At 45.6% G+C, this 21933-nt stretch overlaps 1 protein-coding gene across 1 annotated transcript in view; it reads right to left on the bottom strand.

Annotated features, from left to right (window-relative positions):
• LOC124260596 (mucin-5AC-like) overlaps nt 1-21933 on the bottom strand; it is a gene marked incomplete at its 5' end in the record, with an annotated part of 42511 nt that overhangs the window by 20147 nt on the left and 431 nt on the right. The window contains 32 exon segments of the mRNA XM_046694918.1: nt 267-718; nt 995-1145; nt 1275-1586; nt 2028-2297; nt 2407-2954; nt 3207-3456; nt 3545-3880; nt 4013-4399; nt 4922-5257; nt 5295-5456; nt 5592-6464; nt 6604-7248; nt 7352-7759; nt 7883-8328; nt 8865-9165; nt 9728-10121; nt 10582-11014; nt 11358-11678; nt 12219-12456; nt 13578-13748; nt 14236-14545; nt 14906-15251; nt 15723-15954; nt 16706-16856; nt 17283-17413; nt 17870-18137; nt 18716-18831; nt 18834-18989; nt 20011-20049; nt 20395-20589; nt 20845-20940; nt 21444-21565. Coding sequence (XP_046550874.1) covers nt 267-718; nt 995-1145; nt 1275-1586; nt 2028-2297; nt 2407-2954; nt 3207-3456; nt 3545-3880; nt 4013-4399; nt 4922-5257; nt 5295-5456; nt 5592-6464; nt 6604-7248; nt 7352-7759; nt 7883-8328; nt 8865-9165; nt 9728-10121; nt 10582-11014; nt 11358-11678; nt 12219-12456; nt 13578-13748; nt 14236-14545; nt 14906-15251; nt 15723-15954; nt 16706-16856; nt 17283-17413; nt 17870-18137; nt 18716-18831; nt 18834-18989; nt 20011-20049; nt 20395-20589; nt 20845-20940; nt 21444-21565 — 9596 coding nt within the window.

Raw genomic sequence — 21933 nt, 5'->3', positions numbered from 1 at the left:
TTCCACCTGGTGTGGGAGTTGGACTTCCAGAGACACCTGGTGGATGGCAGTTGGACTTCCAGAGACACCTGGTGGAACGGCAGTTGGACTTCCGGAGACACCTGGTGGAACGGCAGTTGGACTTCCAGAGACACCTGGTGGAACGGCAGTTGGACTTCCAGAGACACCTGGTGGAACGGCAGTTGGACTTCCAGAGACACCGGGTGGAACGGCAGTTGGACTACCAGAGACACCTGGTGGAACGGCAGTTGGACTTCCAGAGACACCTGGTGGAACGGCAGTTGGACTTCCGGAGACACCGGGTGGAACGGCAGTTGGACTTCCGGAGACGCCTGGTGGAACGGCAGTTGGACTTCCGGAGACGCCTGGTGGGGCAACAGTGGCTGGTCCACTTGTAAGCCCTGAACATGATAGAACATCAAAACGGAGAGCAATCATGACATTCCATTCCTGAGGCTGGATTCGAACATATCTGGCAATTATTTCTCTGTCAAACAAACCTCTGACCAGAGTATTTCTGTCGGAATTGCCAGTGAACACAACTGTAGCTGTTTCCCCACTCCTAGTGTAAGGAGTAAAGTCAATTCCATCTATACTGGTAAGAACAGTGTATTTGGTGACCCAGTGATCCATGGATGGTCGACCCTGTGTTACTACTCCAGTAATGAACTCGGGATGTTTGAGGTCTACCTGGATCCACTGCTCTTTGTCGTTCATTCTGAAACGTAGGATGAAGAACATCAGACTCTTTTATTGAGATTAAGCAATCAACACCTCTTCTAAACCCTACCACTGAAACAAGTTCCTTTTCACATAAGATCAAAGAGACTGTAAGGTATTTCTATGTCCCAGCAAAAGACTTTGATAACTGAGATACTGACATACAATAATATAAACATATTGATTGTATCAATTATGGACAACGTGGAACAGAACGACTAGACAAAACCTACAACCATGAAGAGTTACTCACTTCTAATAAAACAATACTAACCTTGGCATCCATGCTCCTGCAAGGTTTGCTTCTTTGGCTGAACCCAGTCGTCCTCTGTTTGCCTCAAAACTGTAGTCGAAAGATGTTGAAGAAGAAAACTGGTCCCTTCCAAAAAGATCACGATTTCCTGTGCCCATAGGGATGTCACACACTGTGGAGAAAGATAACATTGTACTTGCATGTTTTAGGAGGTAAAAGTGTTCGTTTGGTAAGGTTATGTTAACCAAAAGATGCAAGATGTCAAAATTGAATTGATCAATTTGTTAAGTTTTACCCTCACCTTTCTTTGTGATTGTAATTGTGTTTCCATAAGTGGTATATATAGCTGTTGTCTTGGTAACAGGTGCATATGAAGGTGATGCTGTTGGCTTCACAGTGTGTGGTTTGGCACTTGGGGAATTGTTGATAGCATGGTCTGGTCCGGGCGTCGGCATACCGCTAACTCCACCACTTGGGGATGCGGTAGGAAGACCACTCTGGCCTGCGCTTGGACTAGCTGTTGGCTGACCTCCCTTTTGTGTAACACCTGGGCTGGCTGATGGTTGACCACTCTGTCCTGCACTTGGGCTGGCTGTTGGAAGACCACTCTGTCCTGCACTTGGACTGGCTGTTGGCTGACCACTCTGGCCTGCACTTGGACTAGCTGAGGGAACACCACCCGTTTGTGTAACACCTGGGCTGGCTGATGGTTGACCACTTTGTCCTGCACTTGGACTGGCTGTTGGCTGGCCACTAAGGCCGATGCCTGGGCTGGATGTGGGCTGACCACTCTGTCCTGCACTCGGACTAGCTGAGGGAACACCACCCGTTTGTGTAACACCTGGGCTGGCTGTTGGAAGACCACTCTGTCCTGCACCTGGGCTGGCTGTTGGAAGACCACTCTGTCCTGCACTTGGACTGGCTGTTGGTTGACCACTCTGACCTGCAGTTGGACTAGCTGAGGGAACACCACCCTTTGGTGTAACACCTGGGCTGGCTGTTGGAAGACCACTCTGTCCTGCACTTGGACTGGCTGTTGGTTGACCACTCTGACCTGCACTTGGACTAGCTGAGGGAACACCACCCTTTGGTGTAACACCTGGGCTGGTTGTTGGAAGACCACTCTGTCCTGCACTTGGACTGGCTGATGGTTGACCACTCTGTCCTGCACTTGGGCTGGCTGTTGGGATACCACTCTGTCCTGCACTTGGACTAGCTGAGGGAACACCACCCGTTTGTGTAACACCTGGGCTGGCTGTGGGCTGACCACTCTGTCCTGGAAGACCACTTGGGCCTGCACTAGGGGCGGCAGTTGGTACCAGTGCTGCAGAAAAAAACATACATTTCAGATCAAAAGGTTACACATAACTGTCAATTACATTCTCGAACCGTTATTTGATTTGACCGAATTGTTGCAAATAACGTATGCTTACCGCAGACTTGACAGAAGTATCTGATTTGGTAGTCTTGGCAGTTAAATGGTGCATTATCGGCGTTTTTACAGCTGAATCCCGTCTTCAGATCACATTGTGTAATCTCTCCAGTTGAGAATGAATAGGCTTGTGTGTCAAGTCCGAAACACTGGATGTCAGTAATCTCCCCACCAGAACAGAAAGCAAATTTGTTGTTCAAATCCTCGTGTGAAACAAACTCATGGTCGCCTCCACCTGTTGTAGGCTTGTCAAGGTTGAACCACTGAGACCAATATGCCGCACAAGTTGTTACTACTTGAGGCTGGTTGGTGGGCCCTGTACTGGGACTGGCTGTTGGCTGACCACTCTGTCCTGCACTTGGACTGGCTGTTGGCTGACCACTAAGGCCTGTGCTTGGCTTTGATGTTGGGAGACCACTCTGTCCTGCACTTGGACTGGCTGTTGGTTGACCGCTAAGGCCTGTGCTTGGCTTTGATGTTGGCTGACCACTCTGTCCTGCACTTGGACTCGCTGTTGGCTGACCACTCTGTCCTGCACTTGGACTGGCTGTTGGCTGACCGCTCAGGCCGGTGCTTGGCTTTGATGTTGGAAGACCACTCTGCCCTGCACTTGGACTGGCTGTTGGCTGACCGCTAAGGCCTGTGCTTGGCTTTGATGTAGGAAGACCACTCTGTCCTGCACTTGGACTGGCTGTTGGCTCACCGCTAAGGCCTGTGCTTGGCTTCGATGTTGGAAGACCACTCTGTCCTGCATTTGGACTGGCTGTTCGGTGACCGCTAAGGCCTGTGCTTGGCTTTGATGTTGGAAGACCACTCTGACCTGCACTTGGACTGGCTGTTGGCTCACCGCTAAGGCCTGTGCTTGGCTTTGATGTTGGCTGACCACTCTGTCCTGCACTTAGACTGGCTGTTGGCTGACCACTCTGTCCTGCACTTGGACTGGCTGTTGGCTTACCGCTAAGGCCTGTGCTTGGCTTTGATGTTGGAAGACCACTCTGACCTGCACTTGGACTGGCTGTTGGCTGACCACTCTGTGCTGTACTTGGACTGGCTGTTGGTTGACCACTCTGGCCTGTGCTTGGCTTTGATGTTGGGAAGACCACTCTGTCCTGCACTTGGACTGGCACTGGCTGACTGGCCTGTTGGCTGACCACTCTGTGCTGCACTTGGACTGGCTGTTGGCTGACCACTCTGTGCTGTACTTGGACCGGCTGTTGGTTGACCGCTGAGGCCTATGCCTGGACTTGATGTAGGAAGTCCACTTGACCCTGTTGGTGGTTGTGCCGATGGACTGCCACTCATTCCTGGGATAGGACTTGCAGTTGGCATTCCACTTTGGCCAATGGTTGGTGGAGCAGTTGTAATCTTAACCACTGGACTGACGCTTGGTTTAGCTGATGGGATGAGAGATGGCGTCACCTCATTAGAGCCAGTGTATACACCATATGTCGTCACAACGGGGTTGTAGGGTGTGGCTGAAACATAAACATAGTGATGATTTCATAACGCATTAAGATAGCATTATCGTGACTTTCAACAGATATAATAACGTTTTATAGGTTTTATTCAGCTAAACTAAATATATTTGACAACACACATATGCTTACATTGAGCACAGTCGCAGAAGAATCGAACTGCATAGTCCAGACACTGGCCATTGGACTGTTTGCTGTTGAAGCAGAGAAGACCGGCCTGTTTGTCACATGTGACCTGCTGCCCTGTCAGTTCATGACCTGTATTGGTTCCGGCAACAACACACTGAATGGAGATGATGTTACTCTCGTCACAGAATTTGTTTGATTTTCTCAGCTTGTCAATGGTCTCCAGGTCACCGCCATCGGCATCTCCAGGTCGGGCCTCATTCATCATGGAGGTCCAGCCATGGTTGCAGACAATGGTCTCCGTCTGTCCACTGACTCCAGCCACAGGAGACACAGTGGGGCCGGCAGTTGGAGTCACTGATGGCACTTCACCTGGGGTCGTCTCTTCTCCACCTGTCAGGACATATCATACGTAAGTGACAATATGTTCTTTCATGCCGTTGTCAGCAACATTTCAGTTCTTTCATGACTATATGCAATAGGCGAGTTTAGATCTGGCCAATCATTGACCTAAAGTGGGGTCAACTACCCATGCATTCAACTCGCCATCCGACATTTTCAGGGTAGTGAGTGGGTTAGCTTTAAGGCTGCCTTTAACAGTATTCAAGTTATCTTATGGCGTTCAGGTCATACATTCAAATGAAAAGCAAACCAAAACGATTCTATCAGCAGATTCCACTGGGTAAAGATATCATTAAATGGACAAATATACATCATGTATGTATTTACAAAACATATAACGACCACGAATAATTATAAAAGTGGATAATTAGTTAATAAGATATCATTTTGCATTTCGTGCTTTATTCAATGAAGTTGCACAACGATTTTGTTATGATGTAATTCATGTTGCTGGAAATAGATTAACAATTCTCAACACATTATTTACATTTGCATATCCCAAAGAATACTCACAGAAACAATAGAATCGAACTTCATAATCTGCACACTGTTGGCCTTCTCCATTGATACATTCAAGGCCGGAGCTGTCACAGTTGACGTGCTGTCCAGTAGATCTGTAGTCAGCTTTAGTTTCAGCAACTCTGCATTCAGCTGAAAGGACTTTCATGCATGTTTTCGGATACCCAGCAATTCCACTGACAGTTTCAACATCGCCATTGCCACTGGTTGGTTTATCGGAGTTGATCCAGCCTGTCCATCCCTCCTTACAAATCTGTACAGAGGCTGTCGGGGTGCCTCCTTGTACACCAGATGGACTGGCTGTTGGTTGACCACTGGCTGTCCTGACTACTGAGCCCTGGTGTAGCAGTTGGGAGACCACTCTGACCTGCACTTGGGCTGGCTGTTTGGAGACCACCTGCACTTGGGCTTGCTGTGGGAAGACCACTCTGACCTGCGCTTGGGCTGGCTGTTGGGAGACCACCTGCACTTGGGCTGGCTGTGGGAAGACCACTCTGTCCTGCGCTTGGGCTGGCTGTTGGGAGACCACCTGCACTTGGGCTGGCTGTGGGAAGACCACTCTGACCACTCTGTCCTGTGAGCCCTGGTATAGCAGTTGGGAGACCACTCTGACTGACTTGGGCTGGCACTGGCAGACCACCTGGGCTGGCTGTTGGGAGACCACCTGCACTTGGGCTGGCTGTGGGAAGACCACTCTGACCTGCGCTTGGGCTGGCTGTTGGGAGACCACCTGCACTTGGGCTGGCTGTTGGCTGACCGCTCTTTCCTGTAACACCTGGACTGGCTGTTGGAAGACCACTCTGACCTGCACTTGGGCTGGCTGTTGGCTCACCGCTCTTTCCTGTAACACCTGGGCTGGCTGTTGGGAGACCACTCTGTCCTGCACTTGGACTTGCTGTTGGCTCACCGCTCTTTCCAGTAACACCTGGGATGGCCGTTGGTTGACCACTCTGACCTGCACTTGGGCTGGCTGTTGGCTCACCGCTCTTTCCTGTAACACTTGGGCTGGCTGTTGGAAGACCACTTTGACCTGCACTTGGACTGGCTGTTGGTTGACCACTTTGTCCTGGAAGACCTGGGCTGGCTGTTGGGAAACCTGTTTCACTCATAGGAGGTTCAGCGGTAGGTGTTCCCTCTGGGGCAACAGTTGATGGACAAGCATCAGTACAGTATACCCTCACTTCATAATCCAAACACGTCTTCCCTTTAGGCTGCATGGAATCAACACATACAAGACCTCTGTTCAAGTTGCAGGAAACATCCATTCCACCAGATTTCTCATAGGATATTTCCGTTGGATTTTCAGGTGTTGGTTTAACTCTACATTGAATGGCTACTGGCTGTTCGCAGAATGGATACTTGAGACGAAGGTTGCTTAGCGTTTCATAATCACCGTCGGTCCCTGGTTTCTTTTCAAAGGAATTCATCCACTGTGTCCACATACACGATGGAAGGGATTCAAAAGGCTGTCCAGGTTTAGGAGTTGTATAACCTGGGGCAAGTGTTGGCTTAGCGGTGGGCACTGCAGTTGGATTTCCTGAAACAGGATTGAAATTTTAAGTTGATGAAATTACATCGGTTACATAAAAAAATCATGCTATAACATTCAATCAATTAAACAGAATTTTAAACAATGCATTATAACAAATCATCATAATGATTTAATCGACACTTACGTCCACATTCACAGAAAACGCTGATTTCATAGTCATCACATGTGCCTGTTGCTTGCTTGCTGTTGGCACACAAGAAGCCCTGTTTGATGTTGCATTCTGTTCCCAAATCAGCTGTCAAGTGGTACATTTTTCCTGTAGTGGCACTTCTGCACTGTACACTAGATGGTTTTGCGCAGAAGCTGTAGTAATATCTCAGCGCTTCAAGGTCTTCATGATCACCTTCTCCTTCAAATTCAAAGCTGTGGCTGATGGTAGGTCGATCAATATTCATCCAGGCTGACCATCCTTCAGTGCAACTGTAAGGCGCTTTCGTCATCACACTGCTGGTAGGAAGACCAGTCTGCCCTGGAATGGGGCTTGCTGTTGGCTGACCACTCGACCCTGGAAGTCCTGGTGTAGCTGTGGGAAGACCACTCTGTCCTGCACTTGGACTGGCTGTTGGCTGACTACTCTGTCCTGGAAGCCCTGGTGTAGCCGTGGGAAGACCACTCTGTCCTGCACTTGGACTGGCTGTTGGCTGACTACTCTGTCCTGGAAGCCCTGGTGTAGCCGTGGGAAGACCACTCTGTCCTGCACTTGGACTGGCTGTTGGCTGACTACTCTGTCCTGGAAGCCCTGGTGTAGCCGTGGGAAGACCACTCTGTCCTGCGCTTGGACTGGCTGGCTGTGGTCCTGGCTGACTGGGGAGACCACTCTCTGTCTGGCTGTCCTGGAAGTCCTGGTGTAGCCGTGGGAAGACCACTCTGACCTGCGCTTGGGCTGGCTGTTGGGAGACCACCTGCACTTGGACTAGATGTTGGGAGACCACCTGCACTTGGACTGGCTGTTGGCTGACCACTCTGTCCTGTGAGCCCTGGTGTAGCAGTTGGGAGACCACTCTGACCTGCACTTGGGCTGGCTGTTGGGAGACCACCTGCACTTGGGCTGGCTGTGGGAAGACCACTCTGACCTGCGCTTGGGCTGGCTGTTGGGAGACCACCTGCACTTGGGCTGGCTGTTGGCTGACCACTCTGTCCTGTGAGCCCTGGTGTAGCAGTTGGGAGTCCACTCTGACCTGCACTTGGGCTGACTGTTGGGAGACCACCTGCACTTGGACTGGCTGTTGGCTGACCACTCTGTCCTGGAAGCACTGGACTGGCAGATGGCGCTGCTAAGCCTGAAATATGTTTGACTTATTAGTTTTTTACAAACAAATAAACAAAATAGACCTTTCATTGAAAATTGCTAACTTTAAAGATGATTATATGTCAACATAGAAATGATTTGCATGATTACTTACAGTCACAGTAATATCTAACTTCATAGTCGAGGCAAAGTCCGCTTGGCTGATCTTTATGGTAGCACTTAAGTCCTTCCCGCAAATTGCATGTGACCTTCTGGCCAGACATTTCGGCCTTGGTGTTCTGACCGACGACACGACAGTCTATGGCAGTCATCATATCAGGGCCACAGAAGGAATAGGACTTCCTAAGGCCACTAATGGTCTCAATGTCTCCGATGTTGGCTTGTGTTGGCACAGAGGAACTCATCCAGGAGGTCCAGCCAGTACTCAGACAGGCAGGGGGCATTGCTGTAGATACATAGGCCGTTGCGGTTTCAGAGGAGACTGTATATACAGTTGGGGAGACGGTTGGTTGAGCTGTAGGTTTAGCAGAAGGGGTGGAGACTAACGGCGTACTTCCTGTGCAGTAGCCAATCCTCTTCAGTTCACCATTGGTACAGGTGCTGTGGAATCCAAACCAATATGTTAGTTATATACTAAACACATATAAATTGGGGTGCATATTTGTGCATATACGCCTGTGCGTCTGAGTGTGTATGTGTGTGTATGTGTGTGTGTGTGTGTGTGTGACTGTGTCCGCGTTTGTGTGAGGGTGTGATTCCGCGTTGAACACCAATGTTATTGCTTCTCATCTTGATGTGATAGGTGCCCGAAGTGATTCGGTTTCTTTTGTTTGAAATACACCACATATGCAATTTCCATTAGAAACATAAAGTGTTACAAAATATTCCCTAATGATTGATAATATTGTATTTATAATCTGTATCATAAAAATTATGAATGCCCATATATGACTTGCTGGTTTCATTGTTTTCCAAGTTTGGATTACAATAAATATCCAATGCATTAACATATCTGGTGCAAATTTGTACTCATTGGGTCTAAAGAAAACCGATTACATATGTGGTTCTCTACCATAGGCATATTTCAGTCTATACCAGAATGTAAATGAGCCAGGTATACAGAACTGTTAGCTTACCAGATCTCGCACTCAGATCTACATATGGTCTCGTCGGTGATCCGTTCTCCCTCCCTGTAAGCTCTTCCGTTAAGGACACAGGCTGTGGTGTTACAGAAGGGTTCTGGGATGCACTTCATTGGCGAGACGCTGCTGTCGTACACCTGTCCCGGGAGGCAAGCCTGGGCATCGCAACCTTCGAAACACAGGTCCTGTTTGCAGTCCTTTGTCAGTTGGTCGTACACAAGACGGTTGTCGCATGTCTTCTTCGGGCAGGTGGAAATGCAGGGGTTGTAGGTGAAGCAGTCGATGCATTCAATGGCTGCAAGAAAGTCGTGGAGGAAATATAGTGAGTGAATATGGTGTTAGGCCGCACAACGGGCATGACCTATTGTACTCATGTACATTTTAGATAATAGAACCCTGAGTTTTGGTTTTACGCCGCTTTTAGCAATATTTAAGCATTATCACGGCGGAGGACACTAGAAATCGGCTTCACACATTGTGTCCATGTGGGGAATCGAACCCGGGTCTTTGGCGTGACGAGCGAACGCTTTAACCACCACCCAATAGAACCCTGATCTTCGACGTGACCTTTGCAGAGCTAACCCATCTGTTGGAATGAAATGTGTACACAGCTGTGGATATTGATGACGATATCGACTGGTATTTTTATAGACCGCTTATTTTTAGGGAAACCAACTCTATCTGGACATTTTCTTTCAAAAATCATAATTCAATGACATACTTAATCAATCGTTTTGCAGATGAGAACTGGTCTTCACAAACCAGTTGTGCCTTTATTGACGTCGTGATATTATGTCCGAAATTTTACCCAAATGGGATGATGTTATTTTTAGGTGAAAAAACTATTAAATACATACCACAAAGCTCATTGCTCCTCCATCTGATGGGGACTCCTTTGACAGCGCACTCGTGGGCGTAAGCAGCAACGGCAGTACAGAGACATTCACAGTCGCCTCCAAGGTCACAAGCGCAGGCATCAAAGATACATTTGTCCATGTACGTCTGGTAGGGCACAACGCCGTGGCAAGGCTCAAACAGGTCTGATTGCATGATGCCACACTTCTTCTGAGCCCATGGTTTGCGGTGAGGGGCTGCTTCGCAGGTGTCGGTGATGACAGTTGAGGGGGCGCAGTAGTCGTGGACCTTCCAGGAGTCACCAAAGGTGGTGGCCTTGACAGCAGGAGGACCTCCCTGGGGCATCTGGAAGTCATCCTTTTGGTCTCCATTGAAGTTACCACACAGACCAGCAACCTGGGAAGATGAAAAAAATATCGAATGAGTGAGTTGGAATTAACATTAGCTCAGTGATATCATGTTATGGATATCAGGTTAATGTGGAGGAGAGGAAGAAGTCATTCAGGTCATAGAAGCTGCCAAGATGTGGGGTAAGATGCCGACAAACCAAAATGATATAATCAGGAGGAATCTACGATTGGAATCAATGACAACAGGCATCTGCCTTATTGTGATGTCTCAAAGTACTGGGCTTTATGACATTATAATGAGGCCTCCTAGTACACACATGCGACGCTATGTCAAACATTTACGTCAGTTAAGCTGAATTTGGAAAAACCCACTGACAATAAGCAATCTGGGTTGTTTATGGAATGAATCCCACTGGCCAAAAAGGGACTAGATAGGATAATGAATGGAAAATGAAAATAATTTATATGTCTTCGCGGATAAATGACACTTTTACATTTGCATCTACCTTATTTCTGTGTGGGGTACTGAGCCTGATGTAAAGGGTCGTTCCTTTGTCCCACTGCATGGTGATTCCCAATGTGGTGTTGATGTAGACGAAGTTGCCAACTTCCCTGATGTCGAAAGGTGAGCCGGGCTCGTTCGTGACTGGTTTACCACGAACAAGATTGAGACGGTAGAAGTTAGCAGATCCAGGTTCGCCAACAGAGAACTCGATGGCCTTGGTGCAAGTTACACCGCTGGTGCCACAGGGGATGTTCTCGGTGGTGATCAGGAACCTGGAGGGGTTGGTTTCAGTGGATTTGGCAAGGATGTAGTCGCAGTTGCCTTGGAACTCAAATGGTTTGCCGTCGAAGGTCTTGTAATGGGAGTCGCCGTATGTGCTGCAGATTGCGGGACAGTCCTTCATCTCACATTCCCACTTGCGACTCTTGCATGTGCTGAAAACAGACAGCATGGTTTTCGTGATTTGTCAGGGTGAAAAACATATTTTTTCTTGACTTTCTGTACTGGTCTATGGAAGTACTAATTGAATTATAATAGCATATTTTAGGTATACAAACAACATTTGCATTATTACTTGAATAGTATTGTAGTCGTCTTCCTGTGTTAGATTCGGATTAAAATTGCTTGTCATAATAGGCATGGGGTCAGGCTCAATGACTTGGTTGACGCATGTCAGGGTAGCCTAATTCTGGTGTCCCATGCCCTGATATTGCTGGAATATTGCTAAAAGCTCACTAAACTCAATCATTCACTCTCAAGATGGTGAAGTGTACAAACCATTCGTTACAGTCCATGACTATCTTCTGGTTCTCGAAGTAGGCTTTTCCTCCGTGGTGACATGGACACTGGCCGGCCTCCACGCATCGGTCTCCCTCCTTCACAAACCCTGGTTTACATACACAGCCAGGCTCACACGTGCTCGTGGTGCACGTTGGTGGGTCGTGCACGTTGTCGCATGTGACGGGGCATGCAGAGACGCAGTTGGTGTACACCTTGTTCTCCTCACAGAGAGACTGGATGGGCTTTGTGGTGGGCAGAGTTGACGATCCGTCTTTGCCGTGGAGGTTCTGACAGTGCCATTTGGCGCCCACGCATTCACTGAAAATAACCATGTTTTACGTAAGTTTGATTCTGATAATTACAAATGCAATACAACTGTGTCCCTGTTATAAGACTTTTTTCTCTTTTATAATTTTAAAACATTTTACAATTTTTTCAGAAAATCAACAATGGACATTTCGGCTACAATCGTACAAACACGATTTTCAAATTATATAAACAATGCATGACATGAAGACCAAAACTTATAAAAGACGCGCTGATATTACACTCCATTAAAGAAGAACATTTAGTTATCATATAGTAATGTCTAAGTTCATTCTGGAAAGCATGAAAAGGTGGCACAGTTTTTGAATTTGCTTCCCAAAATGAGGTTTTTGAAGATAATGATAAGAATATTGAGAGGGTCATTGTTTTTGTCTGGAAAACCAAGCAATACTTGTCTTTTTGTTAATTTTATATTGATTTGAGTTTTCCGATTTAGCCACATTATAGAAATCTGGTCTGATCTGATCTGATCTGGTGCAAGCTAAAATGGTTTGACTCTAGACATTGATTTATTGTGAAATATATGTTTACCAAAGTTCATCTCCCTTGATGGTGGTGAATCCAGCTGCATATTCCCTCTCGTCAAAGATGCAAGGACACTGTGTGATGCTGACACATTCGCCATCGTTGTTGAGAGATTCGCCAGGGGGGCAGTTGCATCCTTCCACACATCTCTCCTGGCAGGCCTCGCTCTCGGCGATGTTGCGGCAGGTTCTGGCGCAGGGGCTGCCACAGACTTGGTACTCCTGGCCGCCGGTACACACCAGGGCTGGGTACATAGATCATAGGTAGTGAATATAGGTTCTGAACACTGGGACGTTTGATAGTGGATATTGGTAGTGAACATTTGAATATTAGTAGTTATCCCTGGAAAAGTGGCAGTGGACAGTGATAGTGAACATTTAAAATTTGCAGTGGACAGTGGTAGTGAAGATTGGTTTATTGGAAATAATCTCTGGAAAAGTGGTAGTGGGCATTGGTAGTGAACATTTACAATTTGCAGTGGACAGGGGTAGTGAAGATTGGTATATTGGAAATAATCTCTGGAAAAGTGGTAGTGGATATTGGTAGTGAACACTGGAACATTTGCAGTGGACAGTGATAGTGAACATTGGTATATTGGAAGTGATCTCTGGAAAAGTGGTAGTGGGCATTGGTAGTGAACACGGGAACATTTGCAGTGGACAGTGATAGTAAACATTGGTATATTGGAAATAATCTCTGGAAAAGTGGTAGTGGACAGTGATAGTGAACATTTACAATTTGCAGTGGACAGTGGTAGTGAAGATTGGTATATTGGAAATAATCTCTGGAAAAGTGGTAGTGGACAGTGGTAGTGAACACGGGAACATTTGCAGTGGACAGTGATAGTAAACACTGGTATATTGGAAATGATCTCTGGAAAAGTGGTAGTGGGCATTGGTAGTGAACACGGGAACATTGCAGTGGTCAGTGGTAGTGAAGATTGGTATATTGGTAGTGGACATCGGAGCATTGGTTGTGGACATTTTGAACTGGTAGTGGAAATTTGGACATTGGTGGTGGATGTTGGAAATGTTGGTAGCCGACATTTGGAGTGAACATCGGTAGAGCACATGACAGTTATGATGGTGGGAAGCTAGTAGTGGACACTGGGATATTGGTTGTGGACATGACAGTTTTGATGGTGGGAAGCTAGAAGTGGACACAGGGATACTGGTTGTGGACATGACAGTTTTGATGGTGGGAAGCTAGAAGTGGACACAGGGATATTGGTAGTGGACAAACACAAACAAATGCTCGGCACACTGCAAATGAACGTTGCAATCCCATGATAAGGCAATGTGAGTCTAAGAACCTAATGAGACTAAATCTGTAACAACTGATGGTATTATATATGTCTCCACTCACCACACTCTGTGATTTCAGAACGCCAGTTGATCTTGATGCCCTTAGCTGCACAGGTGTCGGCGTATTCCCCGAAGTTGGGGCACATGCAGTCCTTGAGGTTTTCAGTGCAGGCACAAGTGTCATACAGACAGTCATCATAGAACTGATCCACGTCCACAACGTCATGGCATTCTGGAAGGAGAACGAAACTTATTGGAACCCGCTGACCTGGGAGTCTGTTTAAGGGAGTGAAATTTTCAAAGACAGTTGACCAGATCTACCCTTGAGTATCACCGTCAGATTGAATCTTTAATGCCATTGTCACACTCGCCCTTGAATATATTTAACTTCATGACTGACTGAGTTTGGTTTTACGCCGCTTTTAGCAATATTCCAGCAACATATCGGCGGGGGGACACCAGAAATGGAATTCACACATTGTACCCATGTGGGGATTCGATCCCGGGTCTTCGGCGTGACGAGCCAACGCTTTGACCACTAGGCTACCCCACCGCCCTTTAACTTCATGACTCTTGAGTATCATTGATATCCTGACTTTGAATATCATTGACAAAATTACCTTTGACTATCATATAAATATGCGAACCTTGAATATCACGATACATTAAAAAATAAATATCATTGATATACTGACTTTGAATATCATTAATACACTAACCCTTGAAAGTGTCACTCTTCAGCTTCTCGCATTCAGCCACAGCCTTGGCCTTCCTCTGAGCGTTCAGGTCACATGGGTGGGCCTGTGGGGTTGTAGGCATATCGCGACACGAGGCCTCAGTCTTCCAACGGTTACCGAAGGCGTTGACGTTTGTCTCAATGTCGCCTTCCTTTGTGAGGAAGTCGTTGTTCTGGTTGCCGTCAAAGTAGCCGCAGAGACCCTTGGTCTTCTTCATGAAGGATGGAGGGGCGGTGATATAGGCGCGAGTGCGGCCGTCCCAGAGGATCTTGATGCCGTTGTCAAGCTCAGCCTAGAAGTAAAGATTGTTCATTATGACGTCTTCTGTAGCCTGCGACTTATACAGTATTTTCTGAGAAACACGAAACAAAAACAAGTCCTGCTAGTCTACATGCATTACAAGTGGAAATGAGGACCAAGACTTGCTGAACAAAGACATTAGAATCTATGTCGAAACGTCGCCTATACAGAATAAAGAAGTTGTATATCCATAAAAATTGTGCTTATTTTTCACCTAAAAGAAGACAAGTGGAAGTGTTTGAAATTTTGAATATGTATTGAGTAGTGATTCATCCCAATAATCACCATAACTATTTCCTGCAGACAGATACAAGGACTCAGTTATTTAAAACGGAATGATGTGACCTCCTACCTGCATGAAGAGAGATGACACCATGAAGATTTTGATTCCCTGAGCCTTGTATGGGAGTTTGGTGATCTCCTTTCCGTTCACAAAGAGCTGGTGGTTGTGGTCGAGCTTGATGTTCATTCCGTTGACATCGAGGGTCACAGATTTCGTGCATGATGCCTCTCCGTGTCCACATTTAATGTTGTCAACGATGACGTCAAAGTTTGGATCGTAGATGAGGTAGTAGCTGCAGGTACCCATGAAGTTGTAGCGGAAGCCGTCGAAGGTCATGTAGTGAGGATCTCCGGTGGCAGAGCAGGTAGCCTCACATTTTTTGTCTGTGCAGTTCCACTTTCCGCCATTGCATGTGCTTAGGGACAAAAGTAGCTGTGTGACATTTTTGTAACACTGAAGTGAACAGTATACAAAAGAAGGCATGCAAGGAACCAGACACGTGACAATTTATGCAAGACAATAGGTCCATTGAGTTTGTATTCAAAATGAAGTTAATGGTTGGGTCAATTGTGCTTCTTCAATTGCCGTCCACTTATATCGACGTTGACAGAAAAGAGTTATTATTTGGATACACCTTATCAGCGAAACCTTAAGATTTAGAAACTTAGAAATTCTTGGAAACTTTGGTGATATATCTCTCCTGATAAAAGAGCGAGTCAGCCAGGGTATTATATGGGGGAATTATTGAATTGATTATAAACACATGTTTAATATATATACAGAGATGTTGAGACGGTCGTGACAACCGAAGCCTTCTAAGGATACCTATTTAACTCGTCTTCAAATTGATGAATTTATATATATATATTTGTGAGGAGTTCGGTACCATGTGTTACAATCTCTGGGAATGGTTTCTCCATGGTTGAACTCTTGACCGTTGTTGTCGCAGGGGCAGGTGTCGGCGGCGATGCACTCGCCATTGTGGAGAACAGTGCCGTCGGGACAAAAGCAACCGTCAACGCATGTGTCGTCATTACAGGTCGCGCTGGAGTCTTGGCACCTCTTGGGGCAGGGGCTGCCACATTCCTTGAAGATCAGGTTTCGCTGACACACCACAGCTGTTTCAAGAAGAGTGAGTGAGTGAGTTTAGTTTTACACCGCACTCAGCAATATTCCAGCTATATGGCGGCGGTCTGTAAATAATCGAGTCTGGACCAGACAATCCAGTGATCAGTGCAATTGGGAACCCATGACATGTGTCAACCAAGTCAACGAGCCTGACCACCCGATCCTGTTAGTCGCCTCTTACGACAAGCATGGGTTACTGAAGATCAATATTCTAACCCGAACCTTTACGGGTCGTTTCAAGTAGATACCCATAATGAGAATCTTAAACGTTTTTAGGAACATGAGCATGTGAATCGTGTTTTTCTACTGCAACAATTACAAATGTCAAATATTTAGTTTTGTCGAGATTGAAATGAAAAGTTGCTATGACGTATGCTAATTAGTACGAATACCAAATTTCGTATGACCAACATATATCGGTTTACGTTACAATCGAATTTCTTTCTCAAATACTTAAGAACCACGAAAACCATTGCCTTAGGGGCAAATAGAATCAAACACCAAACAAAGTCATTCTTGAGGCACCACATGGTGTCGCGTGTTTAATTGTTGGGTAGAACCGAAACCCACGAGCCAAGCTGTCGATAACGTCACCATCTGTCCATGACCAAGGTTTACTAATTTAGCCTGATCTACAACCTGTGCATCGTACGTAGGACGTCACAGCAATCAAAAGTTATCTCCCTTAGTTCATTATCTCCCAAGAGTTATCTCTCTCTAACGCAAGTGAGCACTACTCACGGCATCTATCAGTCCTTCTCCAGGAGAGTTTGACCTTCTTTGACATGCATTCCCTGGAGTACGCCTCGAAGGTGTTGCACATGCATGCTTGCTGGTCGCCATTGCAACAGTCGGTCTTGCAAGCTTCGATGTAGGGGTTTACGTCAACAACCTGAATTATGAAGATTTATATGGATATATAGTGTAAATGTGGGAAGAAAACCCGAAGTAATGAAGATTTTTAGTTCATCCAGACCACAACTTTGCTGCCGACTAACCTAGGAGAATAATGCGAACAAATCTCAGCGGATCCTGGTTTACCTAGGCTTAGCAAACAGGGCAAATCCTGTCCGAAAAGTGTACTGTACGTATATCTATGGTGGAATAGAGAATAATCTCAGCATGGTCTCCATACTTTACAAGTGTCACAAGTAACAAAATGGTGATTTACAGAAATTTACAATTTGTAAATATCATATTTACAAAAATAACAAATTTTGTAAATATCATATTTACAAAAATAACAAATTTTGTAAATTTAGGAAATGTTCTATATGGATGGAGGGTAGGACAGCATCTTTGGATGGACAATACTCACAGAGTGGCAGGCGGCGAAGGAGGCATCAGTCATCAGCTGTTGGCAGATATTGGACGCCCTGAGGGCCTTCTGGCTGTTTTGGGGGGTGTCCATCTTGCATACAGCGTGCTGGGAGACATCGGGACAAGAGGCTACAACAGTGACATGGCAACATTTGGTAAAGCACGTTCTTGAAGAAGATGAGTCTGTTCCACATTATGACCTCCCTGTCACATCTGTTTGATTTGTTGTATTTAGTCAGCTTTGGCCCATCTTGTTAAGAGATATGTGGTTACCTTCGATGCTTCTCGTATGAGGTACTGGCCCAAGCTTGTTACGTTTCGAAATGGTATCTGACTAGTGTTGATGTATCTGGACAGAATTTCTGCGTTTCGTAAAAGGTATTTCCCCAGCTTTGAGCATCTCGTAAAGTGTATCTACCCAGCTTTGGTGCTTATCATAAAGTGTGTCTGATAGACTTTGACTGAGATTTGATACATCTCGTTTGGGCTATCTGCCCTGCTTTGATGCATCTTGTAAAGGATATGTAGCCAGCTTTGATGCATCTCGTAAGGGCTGTCTGCTCTGTTTTAATGCATCTCACTTACATCCATCAAGAAGCTCCTTCTTCCAGGTGGTGGCGAAGCTAGCTGCAGACGTGACCACTTTGCCGGTGTCCGTCTCGAAATCGTTGTTAGGGTCACCGTCGTAACGTCCACACAGGCCACACGTCTTGCCTTTCAGATCATCGGCCACCTGCACGAAGATGGACTCCTTTCCGTCCCATTTGACCTTGAAGCCAAGTCCAGTTCTGACGGCGATATAGGAGCCGACCAGTTCGTACACAACACCATCGTGGGCACCGGGGACCTTCACCTGTAGGAATAAATGAACCAATAATAGCGGATGGTACCGGTAGAGTCGGCTATGCCTTTTAGTTTTGCGAATACTGGGGTCACCAATGGTATTTAAAGGTTCATTCCAGAAGCCTCACATCTTTGTCATGATTATTTTGCGCTGAAGTCTTTAATACTAGTACACTAATTGTCTTGGTGGTTTCCACTTAAAGGTATTTATCTGTCGCCTGGGAGATTTGTCATGGCTAACAAAGGAAGGGCTTACCCAATCACCTGGAAGGTTATGCGTGACTGAGTGAGTGAGTGAGTGCTTGAGTGCGTGCGTGAGTGCGTGAGTTTAGTTTTACGCCGTTTTTAGCAATATTCCTGCAATATCATGGCCAGGGAGGCCAGAAATGAGCTTCACATAGAAGGTTATGACTGTTAACAGACTTGCCGTTTGCAATCGCCACAGTGGTTACCACGACTGTTACTATTCTTTTGACTTTTGGAGTCATTTGAAAATTTATCATGATTGCAGAGAGGCATGGATTACCAATTACCAAAATCTGCAGAATCATAAATGTGTTCTACAAAAACGATAAGCAGTAGACTCACAGGGGCATCATTCCACGTGACCTCGGGTCCACCAGCACCTTGACGCAAACTGATTTTCGTTGAGCCCATGTAGATGTCTATTTCTCTCTTGCATTGTTTTCCAACCGTGCAGTTCCGTCGTTGATGACGTGGATGTCGAAGGTATTGAAGGCGCAGTCCTTGGCGAGGAGGTAGTGGCAGTTACCCTGGAATGTGTACATCTTGTTGTCGAAGGTCCTGTAGTGGTCCTGGCCCCATGTAACGCAGGTGGCGTCACCGTTCACCTCGGGGTGGACTGCAACGTGACATGAGTGAGTGAATGTCATTTTGTGCCATATACAGCAATATATACCATTACAAAAAGTAGGGGATATTGGATTTACAAGATTGATAAAATGCAAATGATGAAGCCAAGGAGGCAACAGATGATGCAGAGAAATTAAGGGAAAATGTGACAATTTATTCCATTCCTTTGGAAATGTTTCATCTGTATGGATATATATTACTTTTTATCATATGCATTGGCTAGTGGTATGTTCGCAAAATGGAATATCCCCTACTTTTTTGAATGGTATTATAAATACAATAAAATACTAACGAGATGTAAGACAACAAAGTGAGTCCCCTCCAGATACACCTTTGAATAAAAGCATGATCTCCGACCCATTTCAGTCAGCTGTTACAAGTTTACATTGTATGCTTCTTGCACAAAACTATCTTAGCGTCAAGATGATTGTAACCCCAATACTTTAACAAAGACTTACAATAGTCTTAGCACTAAGACCACATTGTACAACGTGCTTGACTATCAGTTCTCCCCAAGAATTCCCACTTAGTATTAGTGACGACATTAGGATTTAGACCAGCAGCAGGGCTCCAGATAATTTTTCAACAGGAAAACCTTAAGAGTACATTTAGAGTACTGAATGGAAATTAATGGAGTATCGGTAATGTTGTGTTTCGTTTCATATATGCACCACAACATTGCTACTCTTGTGTAAACAGGTCAATGAACAATAAAACAATACTTTTTCAGATAAATACGTCTGTAAATGATTCTAATACCATACACTATTGTTGCGGTGCGTATCTGCTACGTTTTCTAAATGATTTCCTACCGTATCTTGCATTTACGCCGATACGGCCCTTATCTGGAGCCCTGCAGCGGTGTTTCATATTACAGTCAGTATATACATGTGTAGTTGTGAGATAGCCGAAAAGGAAAACATGAGTCTTTTATTTGAGAACAGATGAAATCGACAAAAACAGTGGCACTAAATCCTTCCTGTAACATAATTCTGCTTTTGTATACTCACTTAAACTGCCCGTTGGCTGAACAGATGGGGCAACTAGTTCTGAAAGAAAACAAAGATATTTTATTGATTTCTTATTCCAAATTTTATTCTTTGTCGCGACATGCCTATTAATAACTGTCTTGAGGCAACAATCCTCTGATTGATATGATGAGCAATGTTTAACTTGTCGGATCATTTCGACAGGCAATCATTCGAAATTCGAGCATTACCGTTCAATTGATTCAGTCGCATATCACAACCAGCAAACGAGTCATACGTCGTTTGGACCAATTCTAAATCTGATCTCCAGTGTATATCCCCAAACCCCAAATACGTAAAGAGGTAGTTTTAGTAGGGTAATATTAACCACTACCACGTGTTCTACACTCCAACATGACAACGCACCTTGCACACAGTCTGGGATGCTCTCCTTGGGGGGACTCCATGTACCATCAGCCGAGCACCTGTACTCAGGGGCGGGGGGTGTCTGGAACTTGAAGGTGGGTGCGCAGCCCACAGTACAGACAGTAGCTGTACTGTCAGCCTTGCACTGGATGCTGCCGAACAAAGGACCCGAGGGCTTCGCGCACAGACTGGAATCTAATGATAATCATAACAATAATTATACACGTCTCAAAGATGTAACTATGACGACGATGTTTTAACTTGGAGGACGTCTTGTGGACAATAGTCTTTCCTTCATGTATTCCTATAATCCCGGATAAGGGTAGAATTAACATTTACAAATAAGTTTCTTTCCTGAGGGAACACTGTTGTGTGGAAACAGCCTTTAAAACCTAATAACAAAGTTTTGCACTTCAGAAGAAACAATAAATGTTAAAACTGATAACTTACGGTGCTGGCAGTGTGAGCCTCTCCATCCGTCTATGCAAGCGCACTTATTGGGTTCATTGCACGACCCGCCGTTCAGACACCCCGGGGAGCATACAGCTGTAATGGAACCTTCTTTTATGAACTGGGCATAACAGTCGATAGATTATTTTTGGGACTGGATAATCAGATTTTCATGTAAAAGTTCTTTATTCTTTATGCAGTTTATTGTTGCATCAGAGTCAAAGTCCAAAGAAATTTTTCATAATGCAATCAACGAAGGAGGGTGATAAAAGTGGCCAGTCGAATAACTGAACCGGACCAGAAGATCCGATTTTGTAGCAGCGTATTAAGAGGTTGTTAGTGAGTGAGTATGGTTTCTACGCCACTTTAAACAATACTTCAGCAATATCACGGCTTGGGACACCAGAAAATTGCTTCAGACATTGTACCCATGTAGAGAATGGAACCCGAGTTTCGGCGTGACGAGAGAACGCTTTAACCACGAAGCTACCCCATATAGGTGATGTATTTCATCCCGTGTCTCTGATTCTTGTCAGATTCTGGTCGACAATTCTAGTGAGTCTCTCCCGGACATTTCATTGACTGTGGTCGATACTCACGCTGACACTCGGGGATATTCTTCCCATCATACCAGCTTCCGTCAAAGTTGTCACATGATCGTTCTACGGACGCTTCATTTGTCTTGAACTGGAATCCGGTGTTACATGTGGCGGTGCAGACACTGTGGAAATACCAATGTGGTTTAGCACCTGATGAAGATGTGATTTTGTCTTGGCATCATAAAATTGGTCAATGACAACCAATAATTCGGAAGTGGTTTGGTTCCACTTCGGGCTGGCTATAACGAAAGACTTAAATCTATGTTAATTGTTGTCACCCTGCCTGGCTATCACCAGAAAGGATAAGGATGGCCTGGCTCGGAGAAAACTGTATCAGAGTTGGTTTTATACGTTAAGTAGAGGCGGGTGAGGTTAAATTAGGTTTTAACGTCGTGCTTGAGAATATTTCGCTCATATGACAACGTACATGCGTGTGTATGTGCGGCTGCTTGTACTAGCCCAGACTGAAGCTGGTTTTATGGTGCCAGCC

This window comes from Haliotis rubra, unplaced genomic scaffold, assembly GCF_003918875.1.
Source record: "Haliotis rubra isolate DU_JTF1 unplaced genomic scaffold, ASM391887v1 Scf77, whole genome shotgun sequence".
Classification (NCBI taxonomy): Eukaryota; Metazoa; Mollusca; class Gastropoda; order Lepetellida; family Haliotidae; genus Haliotis; species Haliotis rubra.
The sequence above is the reverse complement of the archived record's forward strand: the minus strand, read 5'-3'. Positions and strand labels throughout refer to the sequence as shown.